We start from the raw sequence: 20,448 nt of genomic DNA, 5'->3' as shown, positions 1-20,448 counted from the left end.
TGAAATTGAAGCTGGGATGTAGACAGGGCCACATCCCTCTGAGGCAACAATCAAATATATAATGGTCTATAGTGGAAAGCTGGATTTAAGGGACAGTGACGTCAGATAGGTCTTGTCATGTCTTGCCTGCAGGACACCTTAGGCAAGACACTTGCCACTTCTCACATTTTCCAGGTTTCATGGCTTCATTTATAAAATGGGGGTAATAATTGACCTTCAAGGTTGCTGGGAAGATTGAGGGATAAAGTGAACATCAAGCATCTGACAAAATTTCTGGTTTAAGAGAGACACTTGACAAGTGGCCATTGTTTTAGGCGTGCCATTGGGAAAACACTGAGATAATCCCAATTTCCAAGATGAACAGAGGAGACTGGAGCAGACACTAGTAGCCGCCTCCCCAAATTCATTCTCTTTTTTATTAACAGATTTTTTTTTTCCTATGGGGCAGAGACATTCCTGGCCACAGAACCACATTTCCCAGCCTCCCTTGCAGCCCAGGACACATTCCACAGTGTGGGCCCAGGTGACTGACAAGAGCATCTTTGTGATTATTTTATGTTTTCTTTTTCTTCTGCTTTTCCTCTCCTGGCACAGAACTGTGAGGTGGGGTGCAGAAGTCATCTTTTGGCCTGGAGAGAACATGAGGGGGAAACTCCATGCTAAACATGGCGGAATAGAGATGGAAGCAACCGAGACCTTAGTGACCTCCCGAAGCCACTGAGCCTCAGAGCCACCTACCTCAGTAATCTCGTCACTCAGCCCAGTACTGTAAGTTCCTCATCCTTGCTCTGTTCCAAGACAAAGCAGGCAGATAACCAGGCAAAGCAAGCTGAGGCCAAGACAGAGAACTTTCGTCGTGAGCCACTAATGCTTGCCCTTGGTAAATGAAGCCAGCCCCGTCACCACGTGATCGTGAATCAAGACGACATCAGAACTTGCAGACCCGGGGCCTCCCTGGTGGCACAGGGGGTAAGTCTCAGCACTATCAAGCTATGGCCAGCCACTCTGGCATGAGTTTAATCCCTGACCAGGGAGCTGACCCACATGGCACAGCAGACCTCCCCTGCCTTGCCCGCTGCTCCCCTCAGCAGTGTATTTCAGTAGAGCTGCCTGCTCTGGTCCTCACTCTGTCTCTGGTGAATCCTCTCACCCCCAGCACCTCTGGCCTATACCCCAGCTCTTGTATGCATAATAAAAATAAATCTTAAAAAAAAAAAAAAAAAAAAAGAACTTGCAGACCCAACTTCCACAGAGCCTAGCCTTTTAAAAACTCTGCAGTGGGCTCTCTGATCCTCCAGGTGCTCCAGGTGCAACAGTCACTGCCTCTTCTCAGGCAGTGCCAGGGCCTGACAGGTGAGCCTCTGATCCCTGGTCCAGTCAAGCTTCACCTTCAGAGCCACGTGCCTGCTTGAGGAGTCACCAGGGTCTCCCCCCAGGGCCCCCGGGGGGTGAGCTCATACACTTTAGCAATTTTACATAAAATAGTGTTTCCGTGATTTGAAAACTACCTCACCAACCTCCCGCCCAAGTAGCCAACCAACATATAAGGATCAGAATAACCAGCAATCACACTCAATACCCAGTTTGTGCTGTGGTTCCTCCCAGTCACTTTCTCCAGGAGGAAGGACGACTTCACACCGGGGTTCTCAAACTGTCTGCAAGGCGGAGCCCTCTGCACCAACTGCCCTTCCTGTCTCATCGCAGTAGCTGGGACATGGCTGTCAGGGACATGGCTGTCCAGGGCCAGGTGAAGTTGGCAATGCTGCTGCCATCGACAACACTCAAGGCTCTGGGACCTCCCGAGGGCGATGGCAGTGGCACAAAAAAACCTGCAAATGATGAATAGTGGGTCGCAGGGGCTGAATCCTAAGAAAACTAATAGAGCTTTAGGACTCTGTTTAGAGGGGAAGAAATAAAGATGCTCTTCAAATCTATCAGGAACATTCGTCTTGGGTTATTCCCGAGTATTCCTACAGACAGCAGCTGCTGCCACGCTCACGTGCGGCTGCTGTTCCTCCACATTTGAGGGCTCTGGTCTGGGAGCCGAGACCTCCTGAGGCCGCAGGGAACTGGGCCTGGTGCAGGGTCCGGGAAGCCTTCCTGCCCCGCTTCCTTCCCCAGGGCAGGACTCCCCCGGGTCTGACAGGAACCCTGGAGGCCTTGTGCTCCCTGTGGGCCTCTGAGCCCATCTAGAAGCAGTGTGGGACCCCAGCCCCTGTTCACCTTGTTTTTTGGGGTGGTATTTCTAGGGGCAGACTGATGCGAAGGGGAAAGTCCTTGGTGAGCGTTCCTGTCCTAACTCAGCAGGTGAATGAATCCATTCCTCCAGCTTCAAACTTCTCATGGGCAAAGCCAGGCCACCCAGCTCATAGGAAGTTTTTAGAGTTTTATGATTGTCTAGTGAATCCCAGTCTAGCATCTTCGGGCATGTTCGAGAAAAGTGGTAGGTTCCACATGCATCACTTTTCTTTTCAGCTGCTCAGTGAGCTCCTTCAGAGGATGGAGTTTACCTTATTCCTGTCTCTACACCAACACCTGGCTAGCACCTGGCCCTGGGCAGCCATAAATGTGTTTAATGAACAAACTGCCCACACCCACCTCCTGCCCCAGCCCCGACCGCTAGGCCACCCGTTGCCTGTCCCAACTTGCATCCCACCTCTTGGTCAGTAATTCATCGAGCACAGTCTTCACCAAAGGCCACTTTTCCTGCTCCCTGGGAGGAAAGAAACAGTCTGTCAGCTTGGGAGATGAGATGTGCTCCCCCTGGGAAGTCTCCAGAGGCCATGGTGCCAGTTTCTGTCTCTTCCATTCTGCAGCCCAGAGCAGGGGTGGGTTTTCTGGATGGGCAGACACATCTGGACCATGAGGACAAGGTCAGTGGGCTAGGGACGTCTCAGGTCAATACCGGGAGAGGCAGGATGAACAGGGAAGTAGCCAAACCAGGGGCAAACAGATGGCCTCTCTCAAGGGAGACACTACCTCCACCTCCGCCCCCCCCACCCCACCCCCACTCCTGCTGTATCTTCTTGGAACTTCACAAACAAAGGTTCAAGGTCACTGCATAGTTTGTCAGGGTATCTTCCTTATAAACCTACAACTCTAAAGTCAGTTGGTTTCGTTTGGTTTTTACCAAACCATTTCTGTTAGTCTTTATCCTGCGAACAGTACTGTTTGCTGTAACAAAGTAAAGAGTGTAACTTCTGGTTGGCAAAGGCAAAAACATACATGGAGATAAAAATTATCAATGAGATGGTCAGTTCATGAGATTTATACTCAAGTTTTTTCTTAGGAATACATGTAATTTTACAAGACCGTTCATCGTAGCACCAAGCCTGATACTCCTTAATAGAAAACAGTCAAGTAACAAATACTCCAGTTAATTCCCCACAGGTATAAATTATGCAAATATTCATTTAATCTGCATTTACAATAATCAATAAATAAGAGTACACATTCATACAATTGTTTTACAAAGACCCCTTTTTACAAAGCTACAGCTATGTATATACTCAATAGACAAAATAATCCTTGTACTACAAAATAGCATTTCACCTTTTTTCAATAGTTCTCTTAGAGCTCTCAGTAAAAATTCTTAGACATTGTCAAGTCCTGCTGTGGCGTTAAAAGAAATTCTAGCATTAAATCTGTTAAAACACATTACAGATCGTGAAAAAATAAACACCTACCACCATCCAAAAGTATATGCTCTGAACAAATCCGTTTCCAGGTTTATCTTTTCTCCCAGGGACGTGCACACCCATTTTCCCGCATTTACTCTTTGGCTGATATCACCAGCACCAAAGCCAGCTGAGCAGGCAGCTATCTTATGGTACAATTTCAAGAACAGAGGGCTGGTTTCCTCTGCACCTCGCCCTCCCCGGGGTACCACACCCACCTCAGGGACCTTCTGCACCAAGCTGCCAGCCTTTGCTACGTAAGAGCCAATGTGAGAACACAAACAGCCTCAGATTCCCAGTGGAATTTCCATGGCTATGTATCTTGAGTCCAGTTGGGGAAGGAACAAAAATTCCTGCAGCTGAATTCCCCTGGGAAATGATGCCAGATGCTAACTTAAGGAGCCCACTTGTCCCGGGAGCCCTGGAAGATCATCTCCCACGTTCTACTCCAAACATTCAACCCCGCACCTTTAACAGACTATTTTGTTTTTCCAAAGCTTCCTCAGAGACTAAGGATGGAAAGTGATGTTCTAAGCTTTGGAGTTCACTTCTAGAGGTGTGTTTGTTTTAATAGCAAATAGGTAACTTCCTGAGATTTAAAAAAAAAAAAAATTGAACTTGTCACCTTTGGAATTTTAAACCTAGGAAGGACTTTTTAAAAGGGGTGTTCTGGACTTCCAACCCAGAGAGGTCATCACCTTGAACCAGAGCTAGAATGTCGTTTCCTGATGTCCAGGCCAGCCTTGTCCTGCTTTGGAACAATGCCAACTCCCCAGGTGACAGATATTCCCAGAGTACCTCTCACAAGTTTCCATGCTCGCATGGCATCTGGGAACACAGGCATTTGTGGCTCTTTCTCATTACAGCACAGATCACACTCTTGTTGACGTCGGTGGGTGGCTGTGGGTGGCTAAAAGAAGTAGTGGTGATGGCAAAAGCCGTCAACCTTTCCAGAGAGTTTTAAATTTAAAGAAAACATAATTCTGCCTATCAGTAGACTGTGGTATAGCCACACAGTGGAAGACTATGCAGCCAAAGAAAAGATGAGAAGTAGCCATTCTCAGCAGAACAGCATTTGAGGGAACGAGGTACAGTAAAGCCAGTCAGAATCACAAAGACAAATGCTCAATATGGCAAAATACTTACAAAAACTAGGTTGCATTAATAAATACGGTGAGGGATCTGAGGTTAATGGGGATAGGCGGGGGGAAGGGGCAGAGGGTATAGAGGATGGTGGGGATGGACAGAGAGAGAAAAGAATGGGTAAACAGATTTTGGAATATTCAAACACACATACACACAACCATTAACATAAAAGTCAGTGCATCAAGCCTGCCCTTCATAAAAAAAAAGGGGGGGGGAATTTTCTCTCTCTCCCAAATGATTTGGGTTTCATCCAAGCAATCCATGTTCCTATCCCCATTTTAAGGGCCCTCTGCCCAGCACAATGGAACTAATTGGCTTTTATGGAAGGAGAAAGTCTGGTTTCCTGTTCTGAAAAGCATGCATCGGCAGTGGAGAGGCGATTAGCTGGGAGAGGGATGTAGAATTAAATGAATAACTAAAATCTTCTGTCAGACACAGAGATTTTACTGCCAAAGGTCCTTTAGAGGCAGTCATTTGGTTGCAAATTTGCAACCACAGGCTAAAACATGAAAATGGGGCATCCTTGGATGCAGGGGATAGTTAGGCAGTTTGATGTGGCTGGGGAGCCCAAGTATGCAGAGGCCTGGATGGGAGGAAGGGTGCAAAGTGGTGACATACAAAGTTCCCTGCTTTTCCAATGCCAAGAACTTCTGCCCACACCTTGCAAGAAGGTTAAAGTCACCACGAAGCAGAATCTTTATCAGGCATCACTTTAGCAGCCTTTGAAATAAGAGCCCCGTGTTTGCGGCCCTGCCACTCACAAGCTCCATGACCTTATTTTTCCCTTCCTTCCTTCCTTCCTTCCTGAAACCACCACCGCCTTAATTGTTGCGAGGGTCAGACGAGGTGACGGGTATACAATGGCCCCAAGTTTCTTTTGTAAGAGGCAGTCGTTGTATTGGGGACAGAGCAGCTGGCAAGAGAGGTGGACAGGCGGGAGGCTGCGAGGAGCCACGTAAGTGGAGACTGGAGAGGCGGGAACGTGGAGTGAGGACTGCGGAGACTTACCATGTCCTGACAAACTCGTGAGGCAGCTGTTATTCAGCCACAAACAGGGCCTGTGCGTGTGCTGTGTGCACAAGCAGGCAGAGAGGCTGCCGGCCTGAGCTCATCCAGCACCTGGTGACAGAGCTGGGACTGGGCCTCCATCTGGCTGCTCCCCATACCTGCCCTCTCTCCCTACCCCATAATATGCCCCCTAAGGAGGAGGAAGAGATTAAAAAATAAATGAATTCAGTTAGGGAGACTCTTGAAAGTGAGACTTGACACCTGCATGCCGGGTTTTAAGCCAGCAGTGGGGTGAGGCCCTCAGAGGCTGTGCTGGAGTGATTTCAAGCCAGTGCGGGCCGGACACGCATCTCGGATGGCTTTTCCCATGAATGAGAATGTTTTCTGGCTTGTTGAGATGACAGCCCTGGATGGGGAAGAACTGCTGGCCTGATGTGTTTCGAGGTTCTCAGAACAAACAATCAACACAAAGAGGTGGCGCTGGCTGGCACCGTGGGGCCTGGCAGTACTTCTCAGAGGTGCTTGGGGACCCTAATGGTCACTGACTCTCGCAAAGTAGCAGCTCTGTGGCTCCAGCCTCCGCCAGGCTCATGTCCAGCCCGGCCGTGTGTACACAGAGATAGAGAAATAACGAGGCTTGAAGGCCATTGGGGCACTCCCAAGAATCAGAGCAAGCAGGGCCGTCTGCCCTGTGGAGTCCTCAGGCTCAGCTCTGTACAAGAGGGAAAGGGAAGAGTCTGGATGCAACTTGTGCTAAACTCCTGCTGCTCCTGCACCAGGCTCACTTCCCTGAGCTGCTGACTGTTGTTCCCCAAGGAAATGCGGACCAGAGGAAGAGTCAACAAGATTTGTGGATTCAGGGTCCTGCCAGGAAGCTCCCCAGGTCTCATTTCTTGGCTCCCTCCCACACTAACTGTGAAGGCAAACTGCAGTGACTTGTGGCCCATAAGAGCGATATCGCTCAGGCCAGTGCTCAGTTTCCCACCAGCCCCCGGGGCCTGGGCCTCAATCCAGCCCCCGTCCACCAGCTGGATGGACTCAGGGCAAACCAGCTCTGCACAGGGGTCCAGGGCAGTAAATCCTCCAGACCGGCAGGCTCAGCGGAGATGGTGCAACAGCAGGGAGAGGGAGAGAGCACATCTGGGCCCAAAGGGCTTTCTGAGCTTGTTTCCTGGCCAGAGCACACAGCCCAGGGGGCACCTCAGGAAGCTGAGTGTGGGCGGGGCCTTGTCTCCCAGCACAAAGGGCAGGCATCAAACTCCTCCAGTGGCCTTCTGGAGACTGAAGTTGGAGCTCACCTGCAAGAGCTCCCGTCTCCGATGGCAGTGACAAAACCACAGGACAGAGTACCCCCGATGTCACTGAGGCACGTCCTTCCTCCCTTCCTGACTCCTTGGGCCAGATTAGCCCCATGCCTCCCGCGTCTTTGTTGTGTGTGTGTGGGGGGGGGGGGGGGGAAGGTTAACTGCAGTGGCCAGAGGTTCTAATTTTGAAGAAAACTCCATCAGGAATGAAGATGTCTCGCCGGAGGGCTGGAACTAGGGCGTGGCCCATCATTTAACCTGATCTTCAGTTTTCTCACTTCTAAAACAAGGTGCAGGGATACGTGATCACCCAGGCCACCTCTAAATGCTTGTCTTCCACACGCACCCCCACCCCTGCTTGTAAGGGGCAGATAAGCAATGCCCGGAGGGGCTGGGGAAAACTGTGCTGAGGTCCAGAAGGGCGAAGCAGCCTGTGTCCTGGGTGGCTTGTCCCCTGATCCTTAGCTGTGGGGAGCACATCCATACACAGAGGCCAGGTCTGGACCAGGAGGGACTGGCCCCAGCAGCCAACCCTCAGAGGAGCTGTCCTGTTGGCGCACTGGGCTGCTGGCTTACAAATATGTGAGGGGGGCCAGAAATGAGAGCTGTAAGAGTCCACCAACTGGAGCTTGTGGGGAGCTGGGCAATCTGAGATGGTTTTGTGGGGGTAGGAGCTGAAGAGGGAGGTGAGGTGGGAGAGTGCCTGAATGGTGGCAGAGCTACAAGCAGGAGCCCTCGGGCTCCCGGCCGGCTCCGCACTCCCTTGCACTCGGCACTGCATCACACAGGGACCCAGCTGACCACAGAGCAGGACGTGGCCAAAGACTCAGTTCACAGACAAGTCAACAGAGTGGTGGCCATCTAACAAAGTGGCAAGAAAACTCTGTGGGCACCTGTGGCTTAAGGGGGTGCAATGAACACATGGGTTCCTTCTCTTGCCTTGTGAACCCCATGAAGACAAGAGCAAAGGAATGGAGGCGCAACTTTGAGACAAAGGGACAGAGAAGACATACAGTGGGCAAGAGATGCCAACCTATTTATGGTGGGACAGAGGAGCCCCCTATACCCACAGAGGCAGGGCCCTGACTGGCCAGGTGCAGCAGACCTGCTCCAGGGAGAATGAGAGCCGCTCTGACCCAGAGAAACCAGGAGTCAACGCTGACCATGACGAGGCAGCCTGCTCAGAGGTCAGGGCTCCAGCATGAGGTGGGCACTGCACGAGATGCCCGGCCAGGGGACAGCTGGAAGCAGAGATCCAGCCTCTGCTTGCCTCCCAACCCCCCACCTGACTTGTCCTGGCTTGAAGCTGCATCTGCCTCAAGGAAGAGGAAAAGGTGCCCTCAGCCACTCGAGCTCTGTGCCATGAGAGGACCTTTCCCTATGGCATCCAAGAATGCATGCCTTTTTTGAAACTGCATGGGGACATGGCATGGGCTGGTCCTGTGCACGTCCCTTTCTCAGGCAGAAATGGAAAGAGGTCTAGAGAAATGCAGTGAGCCCTGAGCAGAGACCCGCTTCATCCTTGGGTGAAGCATCTACCTGCCAACCCCACAAGCCAGTCCTGACATGGCCAATGTGTCAACATCTTCAACATGAACAGACCCACAGGATCACCAGATACTTGCGAAAAACTTGTAACATGAGAGGCAGAGCCTGAGACCAACCAGAGAAATGCAACACAGAGGAAACAAAGGTAGAACAGGAAGCAGAGAAGAACTTCCTAAAAACCCACCTCAGGAACGGCCAGAGAGAGAGAAGGGTTGCGCTCACAAAACAAGACCAGGACACTAGAAACCAGAAGCAAGAGAACAAAATGCTTTGGAAATGAAAGATTAAACTAAAACTGAAAACTAAACATTGGGAAAAAATTTTAGTAAAACTAACAAATAACCCTGGGATAATAGAGCTACATAGCTCTCCCTGAAAGGAAAAAATAAAATTGATCTGAGACATAGAAAAGATAAAATATAAAAACTAGAGGGCTGGCTGGGAGGTCCAACATTGGAATAATAGGTGGTCCGGAAAGAAAGAATGTGAACAGATGCAAGAAAATATAAAAATTCCCCGAGAGAACCTGCAGCCGGCACAACAGCAAGGACATTTTAGCACCAGGACAGTTCACAGCACAAAGACAAAGGGATCTTTGAGGTTTCTGGGGAAGGGGGAGATACCCCAGTCACATCGAAAGACTCGGGAGTGAGCGCAACATCAGAAATCTCACCACCACGTTGGGAGGTGCTAGGAGGGTGTTACTTTCTGCCTGCAATTCTCTGTCCAGCCACACTGGGTAAGGGCAGTGTAAAGACAATTGAAGTTATGCAAATTCTCAAAATAGCTTACAGCAATCTTTACTTCTCCTTCTCAGGAAGTTATTAAAGAATGTGCTCTCCCCACCCCCCTCCACCTGAAATTAAATCAAAGGGAGAAAATGTGACAAGAAAGGACATGTAACCAGAGTGCACTCCTGGGTTCAGGTGTATATAGTCCTCATAGACTCACTCTGAATGGAGATGAGTCACAATTAACTATACTAAAAACCAAAGTGGATAAGGGTGGACTCATCTACCATCACAGCCACTCAGCTGACAACTCTAAATTCATTTAAAAGAAGAGCCATAGGGGCCTCCCTGATGACACAAGGGGTTAAATCTAGCCATTATGAAGCTATTAGCAGCCAATGCATCAACAGCTGGATCCCTGGCCAGGGAAGTGGCAGCTGACCTCTCCTGCCTCCCGGCTGCTCCCCTCAGCAGTGTATTTCAGTAGATCCGCCTGTTCTGCTCCCCGCTCTGTCTCTGGTGAATCCTCTCACTTCCCCTGGCCTACACTCCCGCCCTTGTATGCATAAATAAATCGGTCTTTTAAAAAATGAAAAATAAAAAAGAGCCATAAACATGCAATGTAAAAATGCAGAGGTAAATATTCAGAGAGGAAGCTAGAGGAGGTGAAAATGTTACTTTTAGGCACAAGACTTGGGAATGGCTAGTTTTCATAAAAAGCCTTCTAGAATTAATTACTTGGATAAGAATTTAAATGCTTGAAAATATATCACAAGCCATGGGATGGTTTGTTCTGCAGGCTTCTATGTCCAGCTTCTTCCATATAAGCCTATCCTCGAGAGAATATTTTTTCCCTCTTAAAAAAAAAGTCAGTTTGCTGCCAGCCTGAACCAATGACTTTCAGGCATTTCGCCAACCATTGGTTTAAAATAATATTACACAATATAATGGGGAGAGACGAAGCCTGCAGAGATTTTTCTGGACAAGGTTTGAACCATAAAACAAAACGATTCATGTTTGGGTCAGTGCTTCCCTGGCTCTTCCAGTGTCTAATTAAGGTGAGGACCACGTGCCATCCAGGCTTATAAAATAACACACATATAATCTTTATTCTATGTAGCGCTGAGCTTTCAGAGAAGCCAGGGAGCCCATTAATTAGCTCATTTTCCATGGGATACTTGGCCTTCAAGGATGACTACTTGCTCCCAACAGCATAGGGTCTGGAAGGCTTCTATTCTCTTGTGTGGTGGTGGTGGGGGGGGGGGGGTATCGGCGGACAGGTTAGAGGCCAGATTTGAGCTGTCATCGACTCACATGTGCTATGCAAATTCTTTTGGCTATGCTGGAGTCCTATAAACCTGAAATCCATTACTTGAAATAATTCAAGCTAATTTAACTGCTTGAAATGAGCAGGCCTTGGCCAGCGAAGAGAGAAATGTGATTTGGGGAGCAAGAACAACGCCAGGGGATATGCCATTACAACTGTCCAGGGTATTCCAGAAGTCGTAGTGGACACGCTTGAGGGTGGAAGAACTTTCCTCGTGGGAAAAATAGCAAAACACACCAAAGTTGAGTGTTGGTCTAGAAACTGAGGTTTTGTTTGAAAGAGGCCATTTAAGTCTAGTTCTTTATCTTTATTCCAGGACATTCCTGGGCCCCGGCGCTGGACCTAAAGCAGGTGACCGCTCTGGCCTGGGCATCAGGTGGCCTGAGTGTGCTGGCAAGTTCGTTCCTGGTTAGTTGTGCAACCTTGGACTGTCCATTCTGCCTCTCTGGGTTCATCTGATGCTCTACAGACTCTGCCCGGCCTGATCCTTCTTAGTGACTGCTCCATGCCTTTAGAGGGGGTGGACAATGGGAGAAGGAAGCATAACAGGGTGGAGTTGGGGGTGCGGTTCAGAGCAGCAGGGAGATGGAAGGGGGTGGACCCAAGGGCATGTTCAGGGCTGCTTTCTGTAGTGCTTTCCAGAGAATCTTTTCAAGAAACCCACCTGACCAACCAGAGGACACTGCGGAGACTCGCACTCCCAGACAGGACCAGAGGCTGCAGGGAGGAGGGGCCTGTGGGGCCACGTGCAGGTTGCACCCCAGCTGGGGCTTACTCTTAACCCAGCTCTGTCCACAAGCCTCCTCGGGCTTTTGGCCATGGCCTGTGCACTGTGGGGGTGGGCACAGATGGCTCAGGAGCCATCCAAGGAAGCCAAAGGGGTGGCTTGCAGGGCACCCCTGGTGTCAGCAGGCCTTGCTTTAAATGTCTCGTCTACACAGGGCTTCTAAGATTTCACTTCAAAGGAGGGTTCCCCTGGTAGAAGTTTGAAAATCACAGCTCTACTTCAGTACAGTCACTGCAAAGATGAATTTAAAATGCAACCCACACCTGGCTCCCAAGTCCACCCTGCCCACCCCCCAAATGTCGAGGGCGCAAGCTGAACTGGAGCGCAGTACGTACCGCACACGCTCAGCCTTCACATCCCTCCTCACGTATTGCCACCCCCAGATGTGCTTTCTGGAGCCAGCAGGGCAGCCTCCAGCTGCTGTCTGAGGCCCCACAGACGAGACCCACCACCAGGCTTGGGGGCACAGCCCTAGCTCCTCCACTCTCCTGCAGTAGTGTTCACCCCAGGAGTCTGCCTGGGGCATCTGCCCTCTTTCTCACCAGGGGGACCCTTATCAGAGAGGTGACTCCAGTCCACTCCTTAAAAACCCATAGGTGGGATAAGCTACAAGCGGTCATGTTTATGTAAGTATTAGTGAGACACTCAACACCCCACCCGGCAAGGCCCAGAACCAGCGCTCCTGGGACGCGGCCACCTACCTGAGCTTTGTACAGACAGAAAAGCATGCTTAGGACTTACAGGAGGAAAAGGAAATGTGGGGCAAGGGGGTGGGGTGAGGAGTCTGTTTCCTCGGGGTCCTCAACCATCTGCCGGGTGCCCGATTCAGAACCCAGAGCAAAGAAGTCAAAGGAGCCGCGGCCCCTGGCAGGGTGCTGTCTTCTTTATTGTCCAGGCGTGCGCATCAGAGTCTGCTGACGTCCAGCTGCGGAAAGAGCAGCAGGCAGTACACCAGCAGCCAGAGGAACAGGATAAAATACATCATGTCCGGCTGCTGGACAAACTGGGTCAGCGAGTCGCTTTGCGGGCCTGGGCTCGCCTGCAGCCTGGCTTCCCCAGCATGCTTGGCCTTCCTGTAGAGGGAAGACAGGCAAGGCAGTTACAAGGGGCCAGTCACAGGGGCTCTACTCCCTCTGCACCCCAACATCCTTGCCTACCTGGGGAGCTCGGGGCTTCCCAGGGAAGCAGTCAAGAGGCCCGAGGTGAGGGCCTGGCTGGGGCCCTTTGAGCTCCCCCATTTTTCAGTTCTTCTCTACCACACTAAGGGGTGGTGCTGACCTCACTTCACAGACGGGCACACTGAGACTCCCAGGCTGGGTGGCTCGTCCGAGGCCACAGTCTTAGTGACAGCCATGCAGGCCTCCCTTTGCCCCACTGTGCCCTTCCCTGTGCATTACACACAGACTCTCTGTCTGGTAACACGGGGACCCTGGAAGTCACCTCAGGGCACAGGCACTCCCTGACGGTGGGTCACTGAGAAACAGCCACCAAAAAACAGTGAAGACACCTCCAACTGCCACCAATTTTCATTATTAGCTTCTGAACACAACCTTTGAAATAATTACTGGAGCTGATTTCAGTCGGATTTACTTTCTTTTGCTTTAGAGAAGGCAGGTGTTACAAGGACACTCTGCTTCTGTCAGTTTAGAAGGATGCTGTGTGGGGGTCACCACCCTCAAGTTTCACAAGGGGAGCTAAGGGGTTCTGATCTTATTGGAAGGGGATTCTGCTTGAAGTTACATTCCTAGAAGCCTAGAGCATAAGCTTCTTAGGGCCATTCAAGTGCATGACAGAGATTATGAGAAGGGAAAACCTTGCCTGGACCACTCCTGACACCCAGAGCGGTGAGGCCCCAGCGATGACACATTTGCCTTGGTTTGGAAACTGATTCGCCAGCAGAGAACAGGACACTGCTGGAATGTCTCTTTCTTTCTTTCTTTTCTTTCTTTTTTTTTTTGTGGGACCCTCGCCATTAGCCGGGGAACGAACCGGCACTGCAGAGGCTGCGGGCAGCCTCGCAGCCCAGCGCTCAACCGCTGCGCCACCAGGGGAAGCCCTGGAATGTCTCTTTCTTAAAAACATTTTCAGAAACTAACTTAGCTATGATTATCTTGGATGACAGAGGTAATAACTGCCCAACATAAGGCAAACCCAACTGCACCCCCCCAACGCTGTGACTTCCATTTTCAGAGTCTCCTGCTCATAAAAGCTGAAAGAATGATTTTCCAATGAGTGTGCGCAGCCCAGAGGAAGAGGTGAGGGCCTATTCCCATTGGATGCAGGAGAGGAAGACATGTCTTGCTACTTTTTCCCTTGCAGAAGCCAGCAGGGTAGAGTTCATTCTAAGGGTGACCCGCTGAGGTGCCCAGAAATATTCAGAGGCTTCTGCTCCCTATAACCTAGGTCCTTCCAAGTGAATTTAAATCCATGGCAAAAAGGGGAAAAAATCAATAAAATAAACCCGATAGCTTTCACAGGGCGGGGGCAGCTCAGAGCTTTGAGCTCTAGAGGGGTGTCTGATGTCCGAGGTGCTACGTGGGCGGTTTCACAGTCATTCTGCAATCTCAGACTATCGAGATCTCTCTTAACAGTAAGAAATACTTTCATGGACATTCTGGCATGTTTGTACTCCCTCTTCATGTCTGCTCTGATGCCATAAAACTGTAAAATCAGCTCAGTGAGCTTCTGAGTATTGTACCTGCAGTGACAGAACGAACACACTCGTCAGGCGCGTGTGCAAGGCACACGCAGTGTTCCCCCCCTCCTGCCCCGCTCCACCTGGGACAGCAGGCCTCTGCCACTGCGTTCTGTAACTGCGGTGCGGGCAGATCCCCCAGACCCTCTGGAAATGCAACCATTTCCTGGTCCACACCTCGCCCATCCGGGTAATCACCCTCCCTCTCACATTCAGTTTAAGTTCATTTTCTCTGAAGGGGTATTTCCCCGCATTTCCAGACTACATGGTTATCAACCAAGCAGAGCTGGAGAACAAATAATCACCCCCCCCAATATGGTAGACTGCCTCATTAGAAAAGAAAGAAAGAAATCCACTGCAACCCCACAATGCTGGCAGCAGAGCAAAGCCACCCACCTGGTTAACATCCCATTTCCTCTGTCGTCCACTCCCGCTGCATTCCTCAGGTGAATGTGGCTAAAATGATCCTACAGTGAAATTTATAAACAAAACCCCCGCAAACCCAATTAGTAAAGATGAAATCTCTGAAACAGAAAATAAGATGATTTTAAACACACAAAGCCAAGCACGCCAAGCTTTTCTTAGTGCTGCAACACCTAGTTCCAAAAGCAAACTAAGTGACAGTCTACACTTCCTCCACGCTCCCCCCCCCCCCCGCACCCTCACTGAGGACCGAGGCCCCGCCCCCCACGACGTGAATGGGGCTGGGGCTGGGTGCTACAGGTCCCAGGGCACCCAGGGTTAAGCAGCTGTGATCCCCCACATTAGTTGCACCTCTGCCTCTGAAGGCGACCCTTCTGGGGAGTGGGGGGTGTACAGGGTGGGGGTGGGATCTTGGCCGTGGGTTTTGTTTTGCCTTTTTTTTTTTTATAACAAAGAAGCCTTTGGGCTTTAAAATCATCACTTTATTCACACCCCTTATTGCCCAAACTGGACATTCGATTGGACGGAGCTTAACGACAAGGTTTCAATGTGCTTGTCTTCTATCCCAAAGGACAGTCGCTGCACCTCTGTCATTTCAAAGCTCTGGGCCGGGGAGGAGGCAGGATGGAAAGGAATCGATTAGCAGGGGCCTACAAAGGAGAAGAAATCACATACTAACCGATTCCAGGGACCTATTACTATGTCGTCGAATGTAAATACTGGAGTCGCTGTGACTAGTCCTGAAAAATAAACACACGGTTTGAGCTGCCACCGCCACCAGCGCCTCCCGGCAGAGTCCGCTCACCCCATCCCGAGTCTTCCGCTTGTACGTTCAGAAAACCTGTGATTCCAGACCCAGCGACAGAAACGAGAAACCCCATCCAAGACGCCCACGGGTGGGAGTGAGCTTGTCAAGAGAGACTCTTTGGGCCCTCGTTTATGAGGGGGAGAAAAGGTGGGAAAGAATTTTAAATAGAGGGCCTCCCTGGGGGCGCAAGGGGCTAAGCACAGCACTATGACGCTGTCCCCAGCCTCTGCAGCATGAATTCAATCCCCAGCCAGGGAGCTACCCACATGGCGCGGCAGACCTCTCCTGTCTCGACCGCTGCTCCCCTCAGCAGTGTACTTTGGTTGATCGGTCTGTTCTGCTCCCCACTCTGTCTCTGGTGAATCCTCTCACCCCCACACCTCTGGCCTCTTGTGTGCATAAATAAATATTTTTTAAAAAAGAATTTTAAATAGAAAGCAGACCACATATTCTTTAAAGCGATAGGATTTCAGGGTAGGAAGGGATCTCTTGACTAAGCATCCCAAGGTGTTGCGGTCCCTACAAAGCCAAAATCAGGCCAAGGCTCGGTTCTGGTACAGGATTCCTTTGCTGGCCTTTGCCTTCATACAGGAGGAGGCTAATCTCTGACCAGAGCACCGAGGCTGATATGGAACACAGCCCTGATCTAGTGACAAGGGCGTGCCCAGCCTGGGCAAGTCACTGGCAGTTGTACCCCCACACTTAGGTCTCTCATCACTTTTCCTCATCTGTAAAAAGGATTATCATTTCCACCCCACCTGCTTCACGGGGCTGGCAGGGCTGCAGGTCCAAGTGGCCCTGTCTTGCTGCTCCCAGGAGATGGGTGTTGGGGATTCACGCATCCAGGAATGGAGAGTCATTTGGTTTCAAGGGATACCCATTAGTGGCATCTAGGCTGCGGACAAAAGGCCTCTGACCCAAGGGTTTATTCCCAGGGAATCCTGACAGCCTTGCTATTTCCACCCACTGCTGTCTGGTCTGGGAGGCTACCCGACTTTCCCTGGGGAGGGCGCTGGGCAGGTTTCCAGTTCAAGGCTACTTGGACTGGACATGCGCTGGACTTCAGTCCTCTCCTCAAGCCCAAGCCTGGGCTGGTTTTTCCCGGCTGCTCTCATGGAAATGAACAAAATGCACCCACAAATAAAAAGATGCCCTGGTGCCCAGAATGCAGCAGTGTCCTGGAAGAGCTGACTCCACCCTGGGGTGATGGAGAGGCAGGGTGCTTCCCCCCCACACACCTGTTTGTAATGTTTTCAAGTAAAAGAGGGCATTTCCTTTAGGAGGGGGCTCTCACTAGCCCCACCCCCTGCCTTTTTTCCACCATGCCTTCTTGTTTTAGGGGTTATAATTTAATCAGTATGAGACATATTCAAATTTAAGCCCCCAACATTTCTTTCAGCAGGCATTATCCAGAGCCTGCTGTGTGCCAGCACTGGGCTAGGGGTGACCCAGGTCCCCCAGGAGCTGACTGAAGACATTCGGTCACTAGGGAATTTTTACTGAGTGCCAACTGCAAGCCAGGTACTGCTAAATGCTGGGGGGCCCATGCTGGGGTGCCTTCCTGCCTTCAGGGAGCTAGCCCACCACCTAGGGGGAGAGCAGATGATGAATAGGTCTCCACGCAGATGATTATAGAAATGACTGTTTTGGTAAGTGCCATGAAGAAAGAGAATAGAGGCAATGACAGCATATTGGGGGGGGGGGGTAAAATAGCCTGGAGGAATCCAGGAAGGCTGCATGGAGCAAGAGGTAGTGGAGCTGAGACCCAAGGGGGCAGGCTAGGAATGGGGGTGGGGGGGACAATGCTTCAGGAAGATGGAAGGTCCTCAAGGAGGTGGAGCTTGGCACTGGGAGGGGGCATTCAAGGACTTCAAGGGTACTTGGGACCCAGGGGCTATGGGGAGGGAGTGATTGACGGTGGATGCAGCGGTTCCTGCAGACTCTGGAACCATGGGCTTTTCTGCAGAGATGCAGCCAGGACATCCTGTGGGGGGAAGAGAGGTGTCCAGGGCTCCATCCCATCTGACTGCTCCAGGCCAGACACTGACTTCTCTGCACTCAAGCATGAAGGGGCGGTGGTGCACCCCTGAAGGGGAGTGAGCAGCACAGAGGGCTGGCACACGAGAGGGCTCCAGCTGCTCATTCACACCTCCAGGCTGTCTGAGTGCATTTGAAGTTCAGGTTCCACCTGAGCTAAAAAAATGCTTCCCCATAATTATAGCTTTGCCACAAGCTGAAGGGGAGGAGCAGGGAAAGTGGCCTGTGGGTGCAGAGATCAGAGCCCAACCTCTGCCCTGCAGGCACCCAGGCTCCACTGCCAGGTCCTGAAATAACAGTTGCTTTTCAGGTTTCCTCTCCTTTGTCCTACCTTCTCTGGCACACAGTTTGTGGTACTTCCTGATGCAATAGGACCCAAGGTGCCAGCTTTCCCCAGGAACCCCCTCTGCCTCCCCTACCCCGTTACAGTCCACGAATGTTTACTGAGGCGCCTGCTAGGCCCCCGCGGTTTGCACAGCCTGTTTCTTTTGCTTGGAATGTCTTCTCTCTTGTCCCCAATACAAATCCTACTTTTCCTCAACACTCAATTCAAGTGACATGAGCTGCCCTGACCCCTCTGCCTGTGTCCCGGGTCTATGGGGTGAAATCCCCCTTGTGTCTTACTTAACACCTAACATGCTCCACCCAGTCCTAGTGGAATAGGGGTGCACATCCTAGTTCCCCTTAGCCTGTGAGCTCCTGGAGGATCCAGTTGTGCCAGCATGTCCACTGTGGCTGACCGCTGTCCATTGTGGCTGACCCCAATTCTGGCCTCTCCACCACCCAGGACTGCTCAGCAAGGGCGGAGAACGGACCCGCTTGAGCAGAAGCTGAGCGGTCTGGCCTGATCAATGGGCCCTCCCTGGGAGGCGGTGGGTAGAAGGCAGCCGTGGGCCATTTGCCACCAGTGTCCACCTGGACTCTGAGCAGACAGCTGCTGGAGAGAGGGCCTCTGGGAGCCCTGGGCCTAAGTGGGCAGCAGTCTTTCATGGCACCCCCGCCCAGTATTCCCCCTGTCCCCAGAGCGCAGGCAGGGAAGCAAGGCGGAGGGGGGTGGAAACAGGGCATCTGCCAGTTCCTTTTCTGGCTCTCCCTCTCTGGGCTTCTGCTCACTCCCCAAATGCAGATCCCGATACCCGCCCCGCCCCCCACCTTGCAGGCAGCCAGCACAGCTCCCCCACCATAGGCAAAGTGGGGTCACAGAAAACATGGCCTGTGGATTCTGACACGTCTGAGTCCCAGACCCCTCTGCCATCTCCTAAGCGGGGTGTACCCCCTGCCCTTCCTTCCTTGCCCCCCACAATGAGGCACAATCCCACCGACTTGCCCGTAGGAGTGTCCTGGGAACTAACGGGGGAATATGGGCGCAATGCCTGACACATTGAGCTTGGTAAACGGTGACCATCGTGATGATGGATGATCATGGGGAGAGCCAGGGTCTTCAGACGTTCAGCAGTTAAATATTTCCCTGGGACGGATCTGCCTCATCTGCGGCCTTGGGATGACAGAGCAGATGTGAGCCACAAGCCACCTGCAGGCCACTTAAAGCTCATTATCCTCCCTGTCTCTTCCCCTGAGATAAGCGAGCCTCCCTCACACTTCCCTGGAGCCAAAGTGAAGCCTTAATACTAATGTCCAGCTTCCTGGTGGCCCGGAAGGCAGGGCCTCGGGCGCAGGCTGACCTGTGAGATGCTCTGGAGCATTTGCAAGCTCCCTGGCCCGATCGCCCACCACAGGGCCGGAGCAGCTGGCAGCTTCTTGCAGGCGTTGCCCGTCCACTCCCCACCCCTCCCCAGCTCAGCCATTTATTTCACTGTTAAGGGCCAGTTTCCTCGCAGAGGTACTGGGCGTGAGGGCAGAGGGCAGCTTTGGGTTTTCTGGTTTGCTGCTTCGGAGCAGGTCTGGTGCCAGTGGGGGGAGGAGACGGGGATGCAGGGGCCTGGCACGGAGTGAGGATTTGGTATGAAGCTGCATTTCCCTGGCGGGCCGGCTCACACCTGCCTGCCCCATCCCATCAGAAACTGAACGCGGAAGGAGTCCAGAGGGTCGCTCTCAAGCTCCGTCTGGGGAGAGACAGCAACAAAATACCTGGAAGGGACTTTGTGGTCGCCGGTGTCTTCCTCGAGGTCATCGGAGGAGCGGACAGCTCCAGGCGCTATAAAGACTGAGCTTTCTACGTGGTCCATGTGTTTCCTTTTCTCCTTCTTTTTACTGCTCATCGACTTTTCCATTACATTTTCTTCTAAGGGGTTTGCTAAGTTTTCTGAGTTGGTGGGTTCCTGGAACTTCAGGGCGAGAAAAGTCAAGATGGAGAGAAGACGCCACCACAACCCCTCCTGCCAGACCTGATCTTGGCTCCTTCCTGGCACAGCCCACCCCACCTCCCACCTCCTCTGAGACAGAGGTCAGTGCTGCAGAGGGACGGCATGAACTCAGCAGGGTTTACAGTCACTGAGAACTTGGGGGGTGGGGGGGGGCAGCTGAGTGACCTGGAGCAGCTGACTCTCCCTCTGAGCCTCAGTCTCCTTGTCTGTCAAATGGGCACAATGAGCGTCACCGTCTTCCCAGCACATCCTGGGAAGGATGTCCCCAGAGAAGGACCTTTACACACTCCCCCAAGGGACGGATCCCGGGAGCCAAGTGGGTCACGGGATGCATGGGGGGCCCGAGTCTGGGGAGGCACACGCAGGCACACGCTAAGGTGTGGCTGACTTCGTTCTGTGCCTCTGGCTGAAGAGAGAGCACAGTGCAACAGCCCTTGCAGGGCCTTGAGAAGGGCCCTGGGACCCTGTCCGCACGGGCAGGCTGAGATCTACCAGCCACGCGCCCGGAGATGGCTGGAGTCAGCTCCTCTCCACACCCCCTGCAGGGGCTGGGGGACCTGCTCAGCAGGTATCAGAACAAGGGGATTAGAGTGGCCAGTGGGATTCAGGGGACAAAGAAATGAAAACCACTCA

The 20,448-nt window shown here is 51.9% G+C and overlaps 1 protein-coding gene across 1 annotated transcript in view; it reads right to left on the bottom strand.

Moving 5' to 3' along the window:
• Nucleotides 1-12,432: 12,432 nt before the first annotated feature.
• The window catches only part of CLMN (calmin), a gene marked incomplete at both ends in the record, with an annotated part of 88,328 nt that continues 80,312 nt past the window's right edge, over nucleotides 12,433-20,448 (bottom strand). Inside the window, 4 exons of the mRNA XM_084239599.1 lie at nucleotides 12,433-12,601; nucleotides 14,620-14,690; nucleotides 15,326-15,386; nucleotides 19,580-19,776. Coding sequence (XP_084095725.1) covers nucleotides 12,433-12,601; nucleotides 14,620-14,690; nucleotides 15,326-15,386; nucleotides 19,580-19,776 — 498 coding nt within the window. The remainder of the gene's footprint in view (nucleotides 12,602-14,619; nucleotides 14,691-15,325; nucleotides 15,387-19,579; nucleotides 19,777-20,448) is intronic.

Source organism: Talpa europaea, assembly GCF_964194135.1.
Source record: "Talpa europaea genome assembly, chromosome: 8".
Taxonomy (NCBI): Eukaryota; Metazoa; Chordata; class Mammalia; order Eulipotyphla; family Talpidae; genus Talpa; species Talpa europaea.
This window is presented reverse-complemented; position numbering and strand designations above follow the sequence as displayed.